This window comes from Lepus europaeus, chromosome 7 (genome assembly GCF_033115175.1).
Source record: "Lepus europaeus isolate LE1 chromosome 7, mLepTim1.pri, whole genome shotgun sequence".
NCBI lineage: Eukaryota > Metazoa > Chordata > Mammalia > Lagomorpha > Leporidae > Lepus > Lepus europaeus.
The window spans coordinates 19,733,946-19,753,295 of NC_084833.1; the positions used below are offsets into that span (position 1 = coordinate 19,733,946).

Consider the following 19,350-nt stretch of genomic DNA (forward strand, 5'->3'; position numbering starts at 1 on the left):
TGTGTGTGTCTCTCCACAAAGCTGTCCGTTTGCTCGGCTTTGTCTTCAGGCTGACTCGCTCTGCAGTCACCAGACAGAGCCACGCACTTCCTGTCCAGGGGAGAGAGGACTTCTCCTGCCACCGTGGGACTCCAGTCCGTGACGGGGGGCGGGGCAATCCCTGGGCCAGAAACAGTCACGGAGATAAAGCCTCAGACTGGTAGGATCAGACCAGACGCACACACACACACACGCACACGCACGCACACACACACACACACCACCTGTCCCAGGGAGCCAGGAGCAGGGTGGATCCTATCCAGCCCCGGTGATGAGTATGGATGGCAGAGGGAAGAAGGAGTGGGGACAACCTAAAAGAGCCGCGCGGTTACTGCAGGGGTGCGTTGTAAGGACCTGAGACAGCTCCCAAGTCCTCAGGGACGCACACGCTGAGAGCCCTTGCGAGGGAGGAGTGCAGCGCCGGGGCTCCCTGATGATTTGAGGCCACGCAGGGCGAAGCTCACTCAGAACAGAGCCCAGAGATGCTTTCCCCATTGAGCTGGCAACATCGACCACGTCGGATCAAACTGGGAACCCAACCTGTGCCCAGCAGCCTCTGAGAGATGAGCAGGAGGGAGCTGACCCCGGCGTGTGGTGACTGTCACTTAGGATCCAGTGTCTGATACCAGCAGCAATGGAGCTGATGTGGAGTTGAAGTCGAAGTAGCTGCAGGCTCCACTGTCCGTGCTGTGCACCAGTTGTGAGACCTTGAGCTCCGTGCCTCAGTTCCCACATTGTACAATAGAATAAGGAATGTTGCACTGACTTAGATGAGATACTGAGGGTGGACGTGACTTGTGGAGGACACTAGTCATTGCTCTGAGTGTCTCCTCCCCGGGCCCTGACACATACCTTCTCCCCATCACCCCATTTACCTTCCAAACCTCCTTTCCTCCAAGGCCCTGGCTCCTTCCTGAAGCCCCGGCTGGCCTCCCAGACTCCTCTGGTTGCACTCTGAGTGTGTTTTGTCTGCTGTCACCAGCAATCCTGAGCGAGGACTGCCTGCCACCCACTGCACGGCCAGCCTGTGGCACTGCTCAGTAGGAGTGAGTTGCTTCTATGGGTGATGGTCTCTCTAGCCCACAGGTGGCTGAACATATAGCACGGGGTCTCCCCCCGCACTGCAGCTCAGAATGCAGAGCGGGATAAGCCCGAGGTGCACCTGTAACTTGAAGGGATAGTCCAAAAAGTTCACCCAAGTCACCCAGCCCCAGAGGTAGGGTCAGAACTGGAAACCAGGCCCCTTGATGCCCACTGACATGCTCCATGGGGGTACAGGTGGGAGTGGGACCCTCACTTTACAAATCGTGCAACTCAGTCCCAGGGTCTAACAAGGTAATGGCAAAAGTTGCTGGTGGGCAAGAGCTGGTGGGCAAAAGTTGCTGCCTGGGCTAGGACTGCCATGAGGGCCGCTTGCTCCAGCACACGCGGTGGTGAGCAGAATGGGGCAGGTCCTTGCTGGGCTTGGTTTGCCTTAGAGTCTGCTGGGCGGAGTTTCCAAGAGTTTCATCCCCTTGGAGCCTCAGGTTCTCTAGTATACGAGAGGCTTGGCCTGTACCACCTGGGGCATCCTAAAGAATGCACACAGTGGCGGCACAGCAGGTGAAGCCACCACTTGCAATGCCGGCCGCCCATCCTGGAGCACTGCTCAGGTTCCAGCTGGTGCACCTGCGAAGGCAGTGGGAGACGCCCAAGTACCACCCACTGCTACCACCCACGTGGGAGACCCAGATGGAGTTCCAGGCTCTTGCCTTCCACCTGAACCAACACTGGCCTTTGTGGCCATTTGGGGAATGAACCAACAGATGGAGGACCTCTCCCTCTCTCTCTGTCTCTCTACCTTTCAAATACATAAAATAAATCTTTAAAAAAAAAAAGTACGCGTGGCAGTGCAGGGGCAGTAACTAGGTGGTGTCTGGCTGCAGGAGTGGGAGAGGCTGGTTCCCGCTTTTGTGCCCTGAGGCTCAGCTGTGCCTTCTTGTGCACACCCACACATTTGTCCAGGGCCTGGGTAATAAAGGATTGGCCCTGCCACCAGGTCCAGCCTGTCTCAGCAAAGGGCAGGAACACCCAGGATCCATCCTGGTGCAGATGTCAGGAGTGCAAGCTACAAAACAGGGCCAGCCCCACCCCCTCCGGACCACGCCCACCCCAGGCTGCCCGCCCCTGGGTCACACCTGCCACTGGGGAGAGAGCCTTGACCCCTACCAGCCTCTTGGCTCCTGTCACAGAGAGGGGAGGGGTGGGAGGTTCAGTGAGATTCTCTGCCATCGTCTGTGTTTGCCTTGACCTCAGGGTCGTCTGGTGGCCACCCACCTGGGGAGCCAAGATTCAAGCTCTAGACCCAGTCACCAATTCCCATCAACAATTCCCAGTTTCACAGGGCCTGGGACTGCTGCCTGTTAGTGTAACTTTGTGGGTTTTTTTTTTTTTAATTTCTTTTATTTATCTATCTGGGCAAAGTGACAAAGAAGGGGAGATCTTCCAACAGATGGAAATCTGTTGGTTCGCTCCCCAGACATGGGCAAGAGCTGAAGCTGGCTGAAGCCAGGAGCCAGGAACTCCATCCGGGTCTCCCACATGAGTGGCAGGGCTGCTAGTACTTGAGCCACCTTCTGCTGCCTCCCCAGGTGCACCAGTAGGAACTAGATTGGAAGCAGAGCAGCTGGGACTCGAACTGGCGCTCCAGTATGAGATACTGGCGTCGCAGGTGGCCACTCAAGCTGCTGAGCCACAATACAGGCCCCTGTTATGTCACTTTGAATCCTTCAAGTAGGCGGGGGCTCAGTGCTTGCTGGGGGCAAATTTGGCAGATGCCACCTCTCTTTCTTCTGCAGCTCCACTTCCTTATGGCTTGACAAGCAGGAGGGTGGGGAGGGGGGTAGAGCAAGGGAAGAATGAGAGGGTGATGGTTCTGGGGCGCTGAGATCGGTAGAAAGAGGACTAGTGCGATAGGTGTGGGCATAGCCGGGAGACAGGTGCGCCCGTGGCTGGAGGAACGGCTGGAGGAGCAGTGCACCCCCCCTGCCATGGGTCCCCTGAGACTCCCACATTGTGGGTTCTGCTGGTCCCGGCTTCTCCCTTCCTGTGAGTGAGCCCCAGGCAGGAGGTCCCCGGGCACCAATCAGAGGAAACTTGTCTTTGCAGTTCAACGTGAAAAAGTCCACGGAGCCCGTCCAGCCCCGAGCCCTCCTCAAGTTCCCAGACATCTACGGCCCCAGGCCAAATGTGACCGCTCCAGAGGTCATCAACTATGCCGACTACACGCTGAGGACCACAGAGGAGCCAGCTGCACCTGCCAGCCCCCAGGCCCCGCACGACAGCCGTCTCAAGCGGCAGGTCACGGAGGAGCTGTTCATCCTTCCCCAGAATGGTAGGTGTCTCCTGCCGTGCGTTCTCCCTGGGTAGCACACGGGGCTGGGGGTGGGGGCGGCACTGCCCCGGAGGATGCTGGGAGCTGTCCAGGAGCCCCTGGTTGTGGCGTTTGACCCTGGACGAGCAGGCGGTCCAGGGCCTTGGGGTTCCTGTCCTGTATTCCCGTCACGGGCTACACGCTGCTCCTCCCTGACGCTCCCAGCTGCCCACAGGGAACCAGGGAGTCCCTGTCATGTCCTGTGTGTGTCCTACAGTCACAGTGAACACATCGGGCTTCAGGGCTGTGGGTGTAATTCTCAACTCTCTTATCCACTGGCCGAGTGGCGGGAGTCACTTGGCCTTGGTTTCCACATTGATAAAATGAGATCCCTCCCGCCACCTTCCGGACAGGGTCGCTGCAAAATACAAATAAAATAATGCACAGGAAACGCTTAACTCAGGGCCTGGTCTAGAGGGCATAGCCAAAACCTATTCTTATTTCCATTCTCCTTTCCAAGAGCTTCTATATCCTGAGTGCGACCCTATTTTTCTACATGTACACAGCTGGTGCTGGGTCCTGGGGTAGGTATGAGAAGCAGAGACCTGGTCCCTCATGCAAAGGAATGGGTGAGCTTCCTAGGGGCGAAGCATCGAGGCAGGGAGATGGACTGTGGCATGGCTGGGGTTTGGTTCTGTGTGTTTGGCAAGGGAGGCAGTGGAATAAGAAACCTAATGGCTTTGACATTGACTGTGGTCTTAGTGAGTCTTCCTGCCTGGGTTCACTGGAGGCACCCTGGCCAGGGAACAGATGTCCCCGGCCCGCCCCAGCCCAGAACCACGCTGATTACCCTGCATTTGAAGAATAGATGGTGTGGAGCACTCCTGGCTGGGCATTAGCCCCCAGGTCCACCCGCCCATCCGCATTTCAAACACATTGAAAATAAGCCCACCTAGCAGGCAGCCTGGCAGTGAACCCTGGCTCTCGTGGTGGTGCGCCTGGGTTCAGTCACTGCCTCGGCTTCCAACTGCCGCTTCCTGGCCTTGCCGACCCTGCCAATGCTGGCTCAAGGAGTCGGGTCCCTGCCACCCAGTGCAAGACCTGGATTGCAGCCCTGGCTCCTGGCTTTGGCCTGGCCCAGCCTCAGCTGTTGTGGGAATGTGGGGCGTGAACCAGTGGATGGGAGTGTTCTCTCTCTGTGTGTCTCTCTACTTCTCAAAAAATAGATAAAAATAAATTTTAGAAGGAGACCCGCTTAATACTTGAGAGCGTAAGGTTGGGTGGGAATGAGTGATATGAGGACCCTTGGGGGTGGCCATCACCATCCTGATGGCAGGGTGCCCCTCCCAGGGAGCTCCGACGTCTCAAAGCTTGCATGAAGGCAGGATCGGGAGCAGACCTGTTCCCCCGGAGCAGTGGATCATTCCTAAATGTGTTATAACAGCCCGGGCTGGGCTAGACCAAAGCCAGGAGCCGCCAGGAACACAACCCAGGTCTCTCATGTGGGCGGCAGGGACTCAACCACTTGAGACCACATTGGCTGCCCCCCGGGGGCACATTGACAGGAACTGGAAAGAAAACAGAGCCAGGACTCGAACCTAGCACCCCAGCCAACACGAGGCACGGGCGTCTTCGCTGCCGTGCAGACGCCCTGCCGGGGCTTGGTCTTGATGCCGAGGGCCGAGGCTGTCTCGGAGCTGCCCACGCTGGCCCCGCCGGTGCCTGGGGGAGCCCCACGGGTCTTGCTTTATTACATCAGCCACATCCCAGAGATTCACAAGGGACATTTTGCACGCTTGCGGAAACTTCAGAAGGAACCATTTCGAAGTTGAGCAGTCCTCTCGATTTCTACCCCCGCAATTAGCTCTGAGAATCAGACATTTGAATTCCAGTTTGCTAAAAGTGGCGTCTGCCGCAGCTGCAGGGTGTGTTCGGCTCTTAACGCTGTCTCTGACTGACGAGCGTCTTTCAGAGGGCGGGCTGCCGTCTGAGCCAGGGGCAGAGGGAGCGAGATCGCTTTTAGAGACGTCTGAGTTAAAGATAAGCTCATTACTGCTCTCAGCAAATACTCATTGCACACGCACTCAACTCAAAGTGCACTACCCCCGACCTGGTCCCAGCATCCTCTCGTGACTTGTTCTTCTACGATCCTCTCCACCTGCTGACCCCAGGATACAGGGACCATGTTCTCTGCGAGGGGTGGAGCTGGAGACGACGGGGCCGTGAAGGGTCCATCTCCCTTAGGGAACGCCCACTTTGGCCAGGCTCTGGGCTGAGGACATTCTTGGCTTTGTTTCATAGCCCGCAGTGACCAGGAGAGAGACACTGTTGTCACGCCCATCATAAAGACAGCCTGAGGTTCCAAGAAGTCAAGTAACTTGTCCGAGGTTGCCAGCTCCCATGCCAACAACAAAGCCGGTGTGTCCACTGCTGGGCCACTGTGACCCCTTGAAATGCAGTGCCCGTGGCCGCTGGTGTTACTCCGATGTGGCCGTGGCCACCACGTGTGGGTAGTGGCCTTGGGGTTGGGGTAGTGGCCCAGGCGGCAGAGATGGGAGAGGGGTGTGGCAGCCGTGGCTCTGCCCCTGTTGCAGGCGTGGTGGAGGACGTATGCGTCACCGAGACCTGGAACCCGGAGAAGGCGGCCAGCTGGAACCAGGCCCCCAAACTCCACTATTGCCTGGACTACGACCGGCAGAAGGCCGAGCTGTTCGTGACGCGCCTGGAAGGTACTGCTCTGTCTGAGCCCCCTGGGGTTGGCAGCTGTACGGGCAGCTGGGGGCAGGCTGGACTAGCACCGGCCAAGCCGAGCCCCAAACACACCTGCTCAGGCTCCCTGATCATGAGCCCAACCAAGCGCCCTGTTGGTAAACATCTTCCTCCACACTGCGAGCCAAGGCCCAGCCCCCTCCCCTCTGCGGCTCCTTAGTCCCCTGGTCTCCCTGTGGTCCGTCTCTAGCAGGTGGGAGGGGAATGAGAAGGAGAGGGTGTGGCCGTTCCTTTGTGGCCTGCACCTGGCCTTGCTGGGCCTCGCTTCTGCTCATATCCCATTGGCTGCAACCCAGGCCCGTGGCACACCTCCCTGCAAAGGAGCCTGGGAAGTGTGGCCCTGCAGGTTGTGCAGGACAAAGAGAAATGCGTTCTTGGTGAACGCATGGCCATCTGTGCCCGAGGAGCCCCCAGGCGGGGCTCGGTGCCGGAAGCTGAGAACATTGTGAACAGGCAGAGAGTTTCTGCCTTCCAAGACGGAGCCGGTTTCTCTGAGGGTGTCAGGGTGCCCTCGGTCTCTCTACCTGGGCGGTTTGCTTTACCATCAGCAAACAAAGCAAAGATTTTGCAGAGTAACCAGGGCTAGCGACCAGGCCAGATCAGTCCTGAGGACCCGCTTTGCTTTTTTATTGTCTTGTAACACTTTTAAGCACTTTCACGGGCTTTATGATGGTTCATCGTCACAATAGTCCCATTTTACAGATTGGGAAACTGAGGCCCCACAACTCTTATGACTTGTTCAGCATCGCTCCCACAGCCTGCGGCAGAGCCAGGACTAAAGTCCCGTGAGGCTCCGTGGAAAGCTCTTTCTTGTGGGACAACGACCTCAGTTCCTCAGCTTCTCTTCCCCCATGATCATGGAGGAGCCCACCGTAAAGGCACCACAAGGGTGGGTTTCTGGGTAACTCGACCTTGTGGAGCGGTTTTCAAAGCACCCAGGTTCAGCATACAAAGCACGCCTCTTGGGGTAGCGGCCAAGTGATCCGTATCACAAGCTGTTGTGTGGTAAATATTTAAAATGCAGAATCAGTGACTCACAGGCTCCGCAGGGATGCTGGGAACCCGGCATGGGCCCTACGCCTTGGGGAATGCTGAGATCACAAGGGCTCTGGGGAGCGCCGAGTCCGGCCCCGATCCCCCAGGAAGTGCAGTGGGTGCTGATGCTGGCCCCTCAATGACCTCCCGATTCTCAGGGTCTCCCAGGGAGGTCAGCCTTGGGGTCCATTGGACGTCCATCGCTCTGCAGCCCTAAGCAGGAGCAGGTGTCGCCCCTCCCCCTGTCCTCAGGGAGTGCCAGTGTGTGCTGCTTTGTCCTTGCCTGCAGCAGTGACCAGCGACCACGACGGAGGCTGTGACTGCTACGTCCAGGGCAGTGTGGCCAACAGGACGGGCTCCGTGGAGGCCCAGACGGCCCTGAAGAAGCGGCAGCTGCATACCACGTGGGAGGAGGGTCTGGCGCTCCCGCTGCTGGAGGAGGAGCTCCCCACAGCCACCCTGACGCTGACGCTCAGGACCTGCGACCGCTTCTCCCGCCACAGCGTGGCCGGGGAGCTCCGCCTGGGCCTGGACGGGGCGTCCGTGCCTCTAGGGGCTGCCCAGTGGGGTGAGCTGAAAACTTCCACCAAGGTAGGGTTCCCTCTCCGCCAGGACGGGTTTCACGTGTGAGCGGGGCAGGGACTGGCAGAACGGGCTTCCTTCCAGCAGCTCTGGGCCAGGGTGAGCTTCAGAACCCCTCCCTCCTGGGGAGTGGAAGGAAGAGAGCAGGGGGCTGGGGCAGTCAGTTCTCAGGGTCTGGCATTCATGGTGTCTGCTCCTATGTGGGGTCTAGCTTGCCGTGGGGTGACTGCCCTGCCACGGTACAAAGCCTGATGCCCTGTGTGTCTCTTGGCTCTGGTGCTAAGACCATGTGACCCCAGCTCAACCCAGTTGTCCTGTGTGCACCTGCTGGATGCCAGGCCCTGCAGAGAAGGTGAGCACAGAGGAAAAGCAGAGCCTCCTGCTCAGAGAATGTCCAGCCCAGGGCGGTCAACTGGCACAGGCAAACGATGCCAATGACGATGTCTCGCACATGTCGAATCCTGAGCCATTGGAGAGGCGCCCCACTAAAGGGCTGGGGGGAACAGTTCTGGAAGGCCCAGTCCACAGTGGTGTCTGTGCTGGAGCAGCCGCAGCTGGGACAGGCCCGGAGCCTGGTGGTGTCTGCTGTCACGAGGCCTGGAGGATCGCGGTCCTTCTGCTGCTGGGGAGGCCACAACAGGAAGAGGGTGTGCTGAGCTGCTATACTCTTTGGGGAGGGGCTTCCTGGAGAGCAACCTGTTGCCACGCCCAGGCCAGAGCAGCATGGGTTAGGGAAGGCCAGGGCTTCGAGACGGTGACCATGTGGTCACTTAGGCTGCTGCAGAGTCTTCCGGCCAGCCTGACAGCGCCTTATCTGGAGGTGAAGCCTCGTTCCCTGGCTCTTCCAGAAAAGCCTGTGTGGATGTCCCCGCAGGCCTGGAATCTATAGGAGGGAGACCCAGTGTGAGTCACAGAGGGAGTGACCTCAGCAGTGGGTCCTCGCCTAGAGCTATCACCAGAGGGTTGTTTGTAAAAGTCCGAGTTTGGGCCCAGCCACTCCTGCTGTTTACATGGGCTCTTCCACATGCTCTCTGCCATTGCTATCCACCACCCTCGCCAGGAGCCAAACCAAGGGGGCCACTCGACCTTGAACTTGAACCTCCAAAACCATGAGCTCAATAAACCTTTTCCTTTAAGGAAGTCAGGTGCCTTCCCACAGATTGGGAAAGCTGACTGGTCCCACCCCCTGTGATGGAGGAAAAGATTCAAGTCAGGACAGGGCTTCGTGCACTCACAACGGGAGGCTATGCTCAGAACTGTACAGTGAGTTCTTCCACTCACCTGCCATCCTGGTCCGTGCCAGAGGCTGGGTACTTTATAAAGCAAAGGGGCTTGGAGGCTGGAGGTCTAAGATGGGGCAGGTTCATAGGTTCAGCTTCTGGTGAGGCCCTCTTGGCTACATCGCAGCAGGAAAGGAAAGAGCCAAGAGCATGAGGTGGCCTCGCTTAGTAAGAATCCACTCAGCCCAGAAGTGAGTCACCCCGAGAAACCAGCACTGATCCCTTCCCAGGGAAGTTCCAGGACCCTCCTCCACCCCGCCACCCTGGGGACCCCGGCTTCCAGCACATGAACCACTGGGGTACAAACCACCCGCAAGTCACAGCACCTCCCACGTCAGCCAGGCGAGAGAGACCTGGGGCTATTCCATTTACAGTCGGGGAGCTGAGACTCCCAGCAGCTCGGGCCGCCTCACAGGGTCCCCCAGCCAGGACACCACTGAGCTCAGCTGGGGGAATACTGACAGCAAAGTCACAGGTGCTCTGCGACGGCACCAGACTGTTCCAGAACAGGCTCTCTTCTCTTGTTAGTGTGTGGTTTGTGACAGGTGCAGAATCACAGGTAGCGCCCTGGGGAGAAGGACCTGACACGTGGGTTTACTAAGCTTGTAAGGCAGCTTCCTCTGCAGGTGCACAGGCCCCCACTTTGATGTTTTGAGGCCTTGATGCAGCCCTCAAAGGGCTGAAATCTGGCCACCTCTCCTGCTACCACCCTGTCCCGATATAAGCAGAAACCATCGATTCAATCCAGCACCTTGCCCAGCTTCTACAGTGTCCTGGGCCCCATGCCAACAGCTCAAGCCCTGACCGTGGCAATGACAAAGCCAGGCCAACCTGGCTCGTGCCTCCTAGCAGTCATCATATTAGCTGTGCTGCACCTGCTCCACCCATGTCCTCTCACCTCGGCCTGGACTCACCTGTGTGAGCCATTGCAGAGGGTGGCGTGGAGTCACAAGTCGGAGGTGACATTCTGAGTGCACAGTGACAGGAGAGTGACAGGAGACCTGGCCAGGCCAGGGAGCTCCTTCCTCGCCCAGGTGGGGGTGCAGGCTGATTTGTACCAGGGAGGTGGAGCCTGCAATACAGCAGCCAGGTGTTTTTTTTTTGTTTTGTTTTGTTTTGTTTTTTTGGTCTGGGCAAGAATGAGATAACAGAGGTGGCAGCAGTGTCTCCAGCCCACCGGAAGCCACTCATTCACAAGTGGCATGTGCAGCCAAAAGTGGCTTGTGCGTCACCAGGGGCCACAGCTACGACCCACAGAGAGTGCAGCCTTGAATGATTCATAGAGAAGCTCAGAGGGAGAGGGAAGGTGGGGACACCAGGGAGACAGGAAGATCTTGGCTGTTAGGTTTTTAAAGCGGCAGTGCTAAGGGCGCAGGGGCTGGGGCCTCGCCCTGTGCACAGGTGGGTGGTCCCACAGGGGCTCCCAGGTGCAGGCTTCTCCCTCCAGTTCTCGGAGAGCCCAAAGCTGATGGTTGTGCGGCTGCAGCACGGGCCATTTGTGCACCCCAAAGAGGTAACTTTGAGTCACTGCTGTACTCCTACCCCACTGGGCACCGGGAACGAATCGCTGTGTAGTGAGAGGCCTAGGGCATGGAGGAAGATCCAGGATGCGGGCTTGGCCGTGGTGGGAACCTCCCTTCACGTCTCAGCTTCGCCACTCACTGGCTCTGTAACCCCAGGCAGGCAGGTCCCCCAGAGCAGCGTTTCCTACACCGCAAGGGGAGCATGACCAGAAGCCCGGTTAGGGTGCTTGTCAGCACAGAATGGAATGCCTTGCCTTTTTTTTTTCTTTTTCTTTTTTTCTTTCTTTTTTTTCTTTTCACAGATTCAATGGTGCTTCCAAAAGTTCATGGAGAATGGAACTAAAAAAATCATTGCAGCCTTTTTGGGTGCTAAGAGCTTTGAGATCCACCCACAGTTCTTTCAGAACATGCATTTCCACACGGTTTTTTGTATGGATTTCAAAATCCTTTGCACCAAGATATAAGCTTATCTCATAATCCCATTTTTCCATGGACGATTGGAAGTGGCCTAGTGAGCCATCGTGCACCTACTGTGTGCAGGGTGCAGGGGATGCCTGGTGAATGGGCTCCTTAGTGGAGCTGACACGCTGGTGTACACACAATGCGATTGTGTGCAGCACATAGTAGGTGTTGAATAAACGTTGATTAATTGAATAAATGATCATTTGTGTCGCTGCCAAGGCTCTGGGATCACCAGGCTCAGTCACCTAAGGCTGGGTGAAGCCCTAGAGTCCGTTGGAGACATTTTTTTCCTGGGTGTGAGCTGTGTGTGTACAGGGGCTGACCAACACTTCCTCTCCGCCTCGGTCCCAGAGCACGGAAACAGTGCTCCCCACCCAGTGCTCTCCTGAAAGAGTGCTTGCACTTCCCTGACGGAGCCACTCACAGCACATGGCTTCCCAGCCCTTGACGTGTGCACGACACTGCTGCACGCCACCAAATACACACACCCAACCCGTGCGGTGGAGCTGCTGTTACTCCCATGTTACCAAGGAGGCGCTGGAGGCCCAGAGAAGTTGAGTAACTTGCCTGAGGCCACACAGGAAGTATCAGCACGATTGGAGCCCTGGCAGTCTGGCTCTGGAGTCTGTGCTGGGTTATGAACAAAGCTGTGGTCTTGGCAGTGGGCGTGGCAAGTGTAAGGTGTGAGCTTTAGGGAGGCCTCCCCGCCTGCACCTTCTCCTCCAGTCCCCTGATAGCTGCATTTCTTCCTAGCAATTTTTTTTTGACAGGCAGAGTGGACAGTAGAGGGAGACAGAGAGAAAGGTCTTCCTTTTTGCCGTTGGTTCACCCTCCAATGGCCGCCACGGTAGGCGCACCGCGCTGTTCCGATGGCAGGAGCTAGGTGCTTCTCCTGGTCTCCCATGGGGTGCAGGGCCCAAGCACTTGGGCCATCCTCCACTGCACTCCCTGGCCACAGCAGAGAGCTGGCCTGGAAGAGGGGCAACCGGGACAGGATCGGTGCCCCGACCAGGACTAGAACCCGGTATGCCGGTGCCGCAAGGCGGAGGATTAGCCTACTGAGCCACGGCGCCAGCTTCTTCCTAGCATTTAACACCACCTGATGCTCTAGATGAGAGTCTTTCCAAAAATGTGTGGACGATGGAATTCAAAGATCACTTTATTGTGGTGCAAAAAAAAAAAAAAAAGGATGAAATCCATGCGCAGTTTCTTCATTTCCACGAACACCTGTTGTGCACATGGATTTCAAACTCCTCATTGCACAGCTGAGAAATGGGGACAGGACTGAGAGGTGTGACGTCTGGTGGGACCCCCTCCATGCCCCTCCCCCGATTCCCTCCCCCTCTTGGGGTAGCAGCCACACGGCTCCCTCCTCCTCCCCAGGATTTTGAAGGAGGGACCTCTGCTTTGGGCTCCCAAGGCAGGACTTGCCATGGCCTTCAGCCACACCTTCCCACAGTCCCCTCTCTTCCCTCTCGGCCCTCCCTGGAGCACGGAATACAGCCTAGCACCCACCGCCTGGTAGGAATCTCTGGGTGGTTGCGTGCCTCAGTGGGTGCTGGCATCCAGACAGACCCGTGTCGGGGTTTGCCTGCAGGTGCCCCAGCGAGCTGCACACGCGGGCAGATATGTCTGGATGCTTCCTGGAGGTGGCGGCACAGATAGTTCTTAGCAGGAGTCCTTGGTTCGCTACCTACCGGTGCTCCACTCTGCATTTTGTTGACGTCAGTTCTGTCCACCCTGGCCGCCCCTGGCCTGCTTTATTAGACCGCAGGAGCCACTCTCCCAGCCTACAGGGGCTGGAATTAGCTTCTCAAACAAAGTAACAAATTACAGCTCCCCACCGCCCCCAGGAACCTGGTGGCCAAGCAGTGGTTCTCACCTGGGGTTCCCTGGAGCACCCCAGGAGCTCGGTGGGGGAGGCAGGAAGTGGGGTGGGATGTGAAGGGGGAGGGGACTTCCGGCCCTCTGCCCCTGCCCCATCTTGCATGGCACCTCTTTGCGCTGTTTTCCGTATTGGATTAAAATAGATGACCTGTGAAAAATGTCACCTGTGGCCACCAGCAGACCGCAGTGGATGGCAGACACCGAGGACAGCTCCTCGGTAGCCAGCTCCCATCGGCGAGGGTGGAGAAGCCAGCGCTGATGGGTGAATGGTTTCAAGGGTGCCTGTTGGGTACATGCCGAGTGCCACCCCAGTCTCGGCATCAGTGGATAAGCCGGAAGCCACCCCGGAGGCAGCGGCCTCCTGTGTCTCCTCTTGTGTTCCAGGAGTCGTCTGCAGGGGGCGGAGAGATTCTTCTGTCCATCAGCTACCTCCCGGCTGCCAACCGCCTCCTGGTGGTGCTGATCAAAGCCAAGAACCTGCACTCTCACCAGTCCAAGGAGCTCCTGGGGAAGGGTGAGTGAGGTGCCGGGGCAGGAGCCAAGGAATGCGTGCGAGGGAGCGGCACCCGGGAGGAAACGGAGACAGCCGAGCAGGGAGGCGAACCACGCTCCACGTGCTCCACGCATGGAGCTGCTCTAGCCGTGTCCCCCACCCCAAGCCCACAAACCAGTCTTCAAGGGCACGCTTGTTTCAGTTCACTCCTGGGCCAATCGCATTCCCCAGGACCCAGGTGGGGACTACCTGGACTCACCACCTTGGACAGCTACCAGGAGAACCATCAGCCCCTAACCGGAACTTACCGGAAGCCATGGGCCAGACTACAGCCAGAGAGTGGGCAACCTGGGCTGGAGGGTGAACTTGATCTTGTCTTCATCACCCAGGTCTGACTGGGCCATCTCAGGAGACCCAGGTCCTTCCCCTCCCGAGGTTGGGCTGGCAGCCACGGCACTCCCCACCCCTATACCAGGCTCTTCTCTTCTCAACCTTGGCCAACTGCCACCCCCACAGCAGCTGAGTGTGGGTGACAGCAGAAGGTGTGTGGGCACGGGAGCCGGGGCCAGAGGCTTCAGGAGTCAGTGCCCCGTATACCCAAATAAACCCCTCTGCAATGTTCCAGAATGTTCCAGAGGCCTGCTCTCTCCGTCTGCATCCCCAGGCACAGCTCCCAGGACCAGGGACGGAAACAGGCTTCCCTTTATAGACCAGGAAAGCAGCCTGGGCTGGCGGAGTAATACCTGGACCAGGAGTCAAATGCTCCTAGCGGGATATAAATAAATCTCTATTTATAGCTGCACAAAGGAAAAATTGCTGCTTCTGCATTCGGAATCTCTGAGCAAAAGGTTTGGGGTGAATGAAGTTGGAACTGTGAACCTGGCTGGCAGGTTCCTGGGCCCCTTTGCATCCCCCTGCAAACAAATCTGTTGATCTTTTGTCAACACTTCTGGTAGGTCCGGGGACAATGATAGCACAGTGCTTTGTCTCTCCACGACCTCTCTTGAAATAAATGAATCACCAGGGATGGTAATTATAGCCATCAATAGGAGGTCACAATGACTCGCACATTAGCTGGGGGAACCTTAACTAATGAAACAGTAATTAGGTCCCAAGGCTTGTGCTGTGTTGTGAAAATGCCTCTGGGGACACGCGTGTGGGTTTCCAGGGCAGGGGGTGGGGTCAGCTCTGTGCCCAGGGAACCCAGGCAGTCTGTCTACACCCCGTGAAGTTAGGGTTCTCAAGTCAAGTTTGACAGAAGTACACATGAGAGGAAACCAGCCGACCAGCCGTTCACCACTGTTCACTCTCCAAATGGCTGAAACAGCTGAGGTTGGACCAGGCTGAAGACCATCTGGGTCTCCAACATGGGTGCAGGGGCTGAAGGGCTTGGGCCATCCTCTGCTGCTTTCCCGGGCACACTAGCAGGGAGCCGGATCAGAAGTGGAGCGGCTGCGACTGAGACTGGTGCTCACATGGGATGTCAGAGTCACAGGTGGCGGCTTAAGCCACCCAGACACAGCGCGGGTACTGGGGTGGGGGTGGGGGACTGCTGTTTTAATAGTAGACAAAGATGCTGGGAGGGAGAGTTGAGGGGAGGAACAAATGGAGGTGGCTTTGTTTCCTGGGCTGAGTTGCCAAGCCGCAGGAGCCCTAAGCTGTTTGTGCACCTGCTTTGACCTGGAGGTGTGAAGTCACTGGAAAGGGCTCATGGCAGAGGTGGCTCCCCGGCAGCCCTCGGCCGTGCCCCATCCAGCGACACATCTTACAGATTATGAGATAGGCTGAGCATCCTTGACCCCAATGGGGACATCGGAAGACTCCAAACCCCAAAGCTCTTGGCACGCTGATATGGCAGCACAGGCAGATTCTTTCGCATCACGAAACTTTGCTTTGTGTGCAAAATGATTAAAAATACTGCATGGCATCACCACCAGCCTATTGCGTAAGGTGTATCTGAACAGGAGCGATTCCTGTGTTCAGACTCGGGTGCCGCGCCCAAGGTACCCCACGACAGATATGCAACATGATCCCCAAATCTGAAAACATCCCAAACCCCAAACACTTCTGGTCCCAAGCATTTGGGATAAGGGATTCTGGCTGGGTACTGTCCATTTCCTGCACTGGAGTGTGGGTTCTCTGGCATGTGACTTCCACCGTATCCTCCCGTGCAGGCCAGCCCCGCCTTGGGGCAGGCACTTAATTGTTGGACGACACATGGCCCGGTGCCGTCCAGTGGGGACCCAGAGAGCAGACAGAAGTCACTCTTGGCCTTTCTCTCTGCCTCATTTCTCCTTCCCTTCCTCCCCAGATGTCTCGGTCAAGGTGACTTTGAAGCACCAGGCTCAGAAGCTGAAGAAGAAGCAGACGAAACGGGCCAAGCACAAGATCAACCCCGTATGGAACGAGATGATCATGTTCGAGCTGCCGGATGACCTGCTGCGGGCCTCCAGCGTGGAGCTGGAGGTGCTGGGTCAGGACGAGGAGGGGCAGAGCTGTGCGCTCGGCCACTGCAGCCTGGGCCTGCACGCCTCGGGCTCCGAGCGCAGCCACTGGGAGGAGATGCTGAAAAACCCGCGCCGGCAGATCGCCATGTGGCACCAGCTGCACCTGTAGCCGGCCGCCCGCCCGCCTCCCAGCTCCGGCACCACCCCGTATTCTGCAGTCTCCTGTCTGTCCGTGCCCCTTCCTCATTCTGACACCCGGAAGACAGAGACAGGGACAGGCAAAGGCCAGGGCCCGACTCCCCAGGCATCCCATTCCCGCCTCTAAAACAGAAGCCTGGCAGGGTTGGAGGGTGCAGCCAGGATGTCGGGGTGTCCCTGAGAAAGGCACTGAGCAGGTGTTGCAGGTGGGCGTCGGCCAGGTGCGGGGAAAGCTTCAGTTGTGGAGTCACAGGTGCAAGGGGGAAAGAGGGGTTTAAAAAGGAAGCATTTCCAAAGTGACGTGGGCCTAAGTCTCCTGGGCCAGCTCCCGGAAGTTGAGGTTGTCCGGGTGGCAGGAAACCTTAGCCAGCGCTCTATCAAACTCCAAACAGTCAGGCCAGCCATTCTCGAGCTCCGGTATGGGGAGGATCACCAGCAGCTCCCGAGGCCCCACCCCACCCCTGAGCAGGCATGCCACGTGAGCACTCCTGCTCCGAGCCCAGGAGCCCGCGTGTTTTAGCAAGCACCGGGTGGCTCCGATGCAGAGGTAGAAGCTCCGCACTTAGAGAATCCTTTCCCCCACATTCTAGCAAGGTTTCCAGCCGTACGCCTTGTCGAGGCTCCAGCACCACATGGTAGCCCCAGTCCCAGTGCTGGACACTTTGACCATCATCAATGTGAAATGTGCAGCTTTAAAATGTAACTATCTTCATTCTTCAGATTTTAACTTGTGCTTTGAGATTCTGCTCTGGGACCAGATGTTGTGCTTTTTATTGAAGAATGTTATGGGTTTTTTTTTAAATATTTATTCATTTATTTGTAAGGCAGAGTTACAGAGAGGCAGAGGCAGAGAGAGAAAGAGAGAGAGAGAGAGAGAGAGGTCTTCCATCCTCCACTGGTTCACTCCCGAAATGGCTGCAACAACTGGAGCTGTGCCGATCCGAAGCCAGGAGCCAGGAGTTTCTTCCAGGTCTCCCACGTGGGTGCAGGGGCCCAAGGACTTGAGCCATCCTCTACTGCTTTCCCAGGCCACAGCACAGAGCTGGATTGGAAGTGGAGCAGCCGGGACTCGAACCTGCACCCATATGGGATGCCGGCACTGCAGGCAGCGGCTTTACCCACTACAACACAGCGCTGGCCCCAGAACTTTATGGTTTTATCTCAAAATCAGTCTCTGATCATCTCGGGAAGACCGTGTCTGATGAAGACCCTTACTGATGGCTGGGTTGGATTCTGAGTGCCCAGTGTCAAGGCCACCAGCATTGCCACGGGACCCTCTGAGACAGACCTGCCCGCCCTTCTCTGCCTCCAGCCACTTCAGAAGGAAACTTCACGATCAGCTCAGCCCATTGCGTCTGGCTACAGGAAAACGGCCATGGGAGAGAGCCTTCCATAGGAAACGAGAGCTTTGGTAACCATGCCTGCCTCCCTCAGCGTTCACGACTCACTACTTTAATCATTGCAAAGGGACAGGTTGGCTTTGAATTCCTACCTTGTTATTCCAAGTAGATGTCCACGCTGTTGATGAACTCTGCCATGAAGGGGAGAACACTCCACTAGGAGCCAGGATTCCTGGGCCAGTGCCCGTGAGAGCCTCGGCGTGGGATGTGTGGGACAGGACCAGTGACGCGGTTGCTGTCCGTGAATGGGTGAGGTAGATGACATAGAGCTGTAAGTGCTCCCTGGCTAAGGACAAGCCCTGAGTCCGCTTGCCGGTCATCTTTAAGCCAGCTTAGTGTCTTGAACTTCAAGTTGGCAATTGAGAATGCCCAGAAAGTGCCAGAACCTTCTAGATACTTCCAGGACCACAGATTCTGCATTTGGACTTCTGAAAGTTCCTGGACAACGGAACTCAATGTGAATTTGCTGCAGACTCTTAGAAGCCTCCTGCGCTATTCTCCAAACTCCGGCCCTGCAGATGCCAGCTCAGGCCCCCGGTCTAAGAAGGAGTTCCCGAGTCAGGGCTTCCCCCTGAGAATCCGGGCCGGAGCTGAGCCCGCTGGTCATCATTTTTCCTTTCTGTACAGAAAGAGGAGAACTTTAGAAATAATGCCAACCCCCTGTCTGGAGAAACAGGGAAAAGAACATTCCATCTCTCGATCGGGGAAACTCTTTTGGGTACCTGGAAGTTCTGACCGTCAAGGTGAAGGGCCCTTGCTGGTTCCTTCTTTCCCTTCCTTCCAAGGTGGAGCTCTTGGTGGTGGCTTCTTATAACATGTTTCAGAGACTCCTTGTCTTCTTTGTGGCCAGGGTGGCACAGAGAGGGTAACCATTTCCTGGGCGAGGCGACCAGCGTTCTTTCCTTGGTAACAGCTGCTGCTCCAGTCTGGAAGAGCTTGGATTCCAGACCTAAAACCCTTGGATTTTAAGTATTCAGGCAGAACCCCTGTCCTGCTTCCTTCTACACCCGCGCACCTGCCTTCCGGCCCCATTGAAGGACATCTGCGGGGTGTCCACCCCGCCCAGTCATTCCATCACAAAGCAGTCATTTCTTTGGATCTCAAAGTTTCCGTCTTCCAGAATCCAAAGGAAGGTTTTCCCCTGACAGGAGCCAATGTCTGGCTTGCCAGCCAGCATCTCACGCTGCAAGGACCGATGGAAGTAAATGCGTTTTGCAGGGAGTTTGGGTCCACATTCACTGGTGTGTTCCAAGTTTCTAGGATGGCCCTGTCTCTTGAGTACTCAATAAATATTTGTTGAATGAATCAGTGATGGATGGGGGCAGGGGAGAGAAGACGATAGATTTCAAAGCATAGAAACGTTAGCCGAGTTCTCAATGCTAAAGACGCCAATCAGACGTCGTAGAGGTTGGGCTAAAAAGTGCGTGACAACGAGTCTCACTGTTTGTCTAATGCAACCACAACCCTCCCTGCAAATGTAGTGAGAGAAAAGAAGAGAGGAGAACTGCCGGGCTTCTCCTCCGAAACTCCGTTTTGGTGGATCTGAAATCACCCAGAGATGCTCAACTTGCCAAACGAAAAACTTCAGTCACATGTCCCAGACACACTGGCTATTCGCTAGCCAATGAGAGTGGTTGGGCCAGTGGGATGACCTCTGATCACTGCGGGAAGGGGCGCCTTGCTCTTGGCCATGGAGGAGCACAAAGCAGGGGTGATGGCAGAGTGGGAGACCGTCCCAGCTGGGCGGTGTCCCCCAGGCGACCTGGTCCCTTATAGACATGAACACAGGAATTCATTCACCCCCCACCCCCGCCGTGCCTCCGCCTCCTGCCTCCGGTCAGCACGTGTGCGTAGGGTGCCTCTCGATGGAGCCCTGGAACCAG

At 56.9% G+C, this 19,350-nt stretch overlaps 1 protein-coding gene across 1 annotated transcript in view; it reads left to right on the top strand.

The window, feature by feature from the left end:
• SYT13 (synaptotagmin 13) overlaps window positions 1-16,038 on the top strand; it is a 42,834-nt gene extending 26,796 nt beyond the window's left edge. The window contains exons 2-6 of the mRNA XM_062198022.1: window positions 3,187-3,412; window positions 5,986-6,120; window positions 7,485-7,786; window positions 13,314-13,443; window positions 15,734-16,038. Coding sequence (XP_062054006.1) covers window positions 3,187-3,412; window positions 5,986-6,120; window positions 7,485-7,786; window positions 13,314-13,443; window positions 15,734-16,038 — 1,098 coding nt within the window. The remainder of the gene's footprint in view (window positions 1-3,186; window positions 3,413-5,985; window positions 6,121-7,484; window positions 7,787-13,313; window positions 13,444-15,733) is intronic.
• Window positions 16,039-19,350: the final 3,312 nt, after the last annotated feature.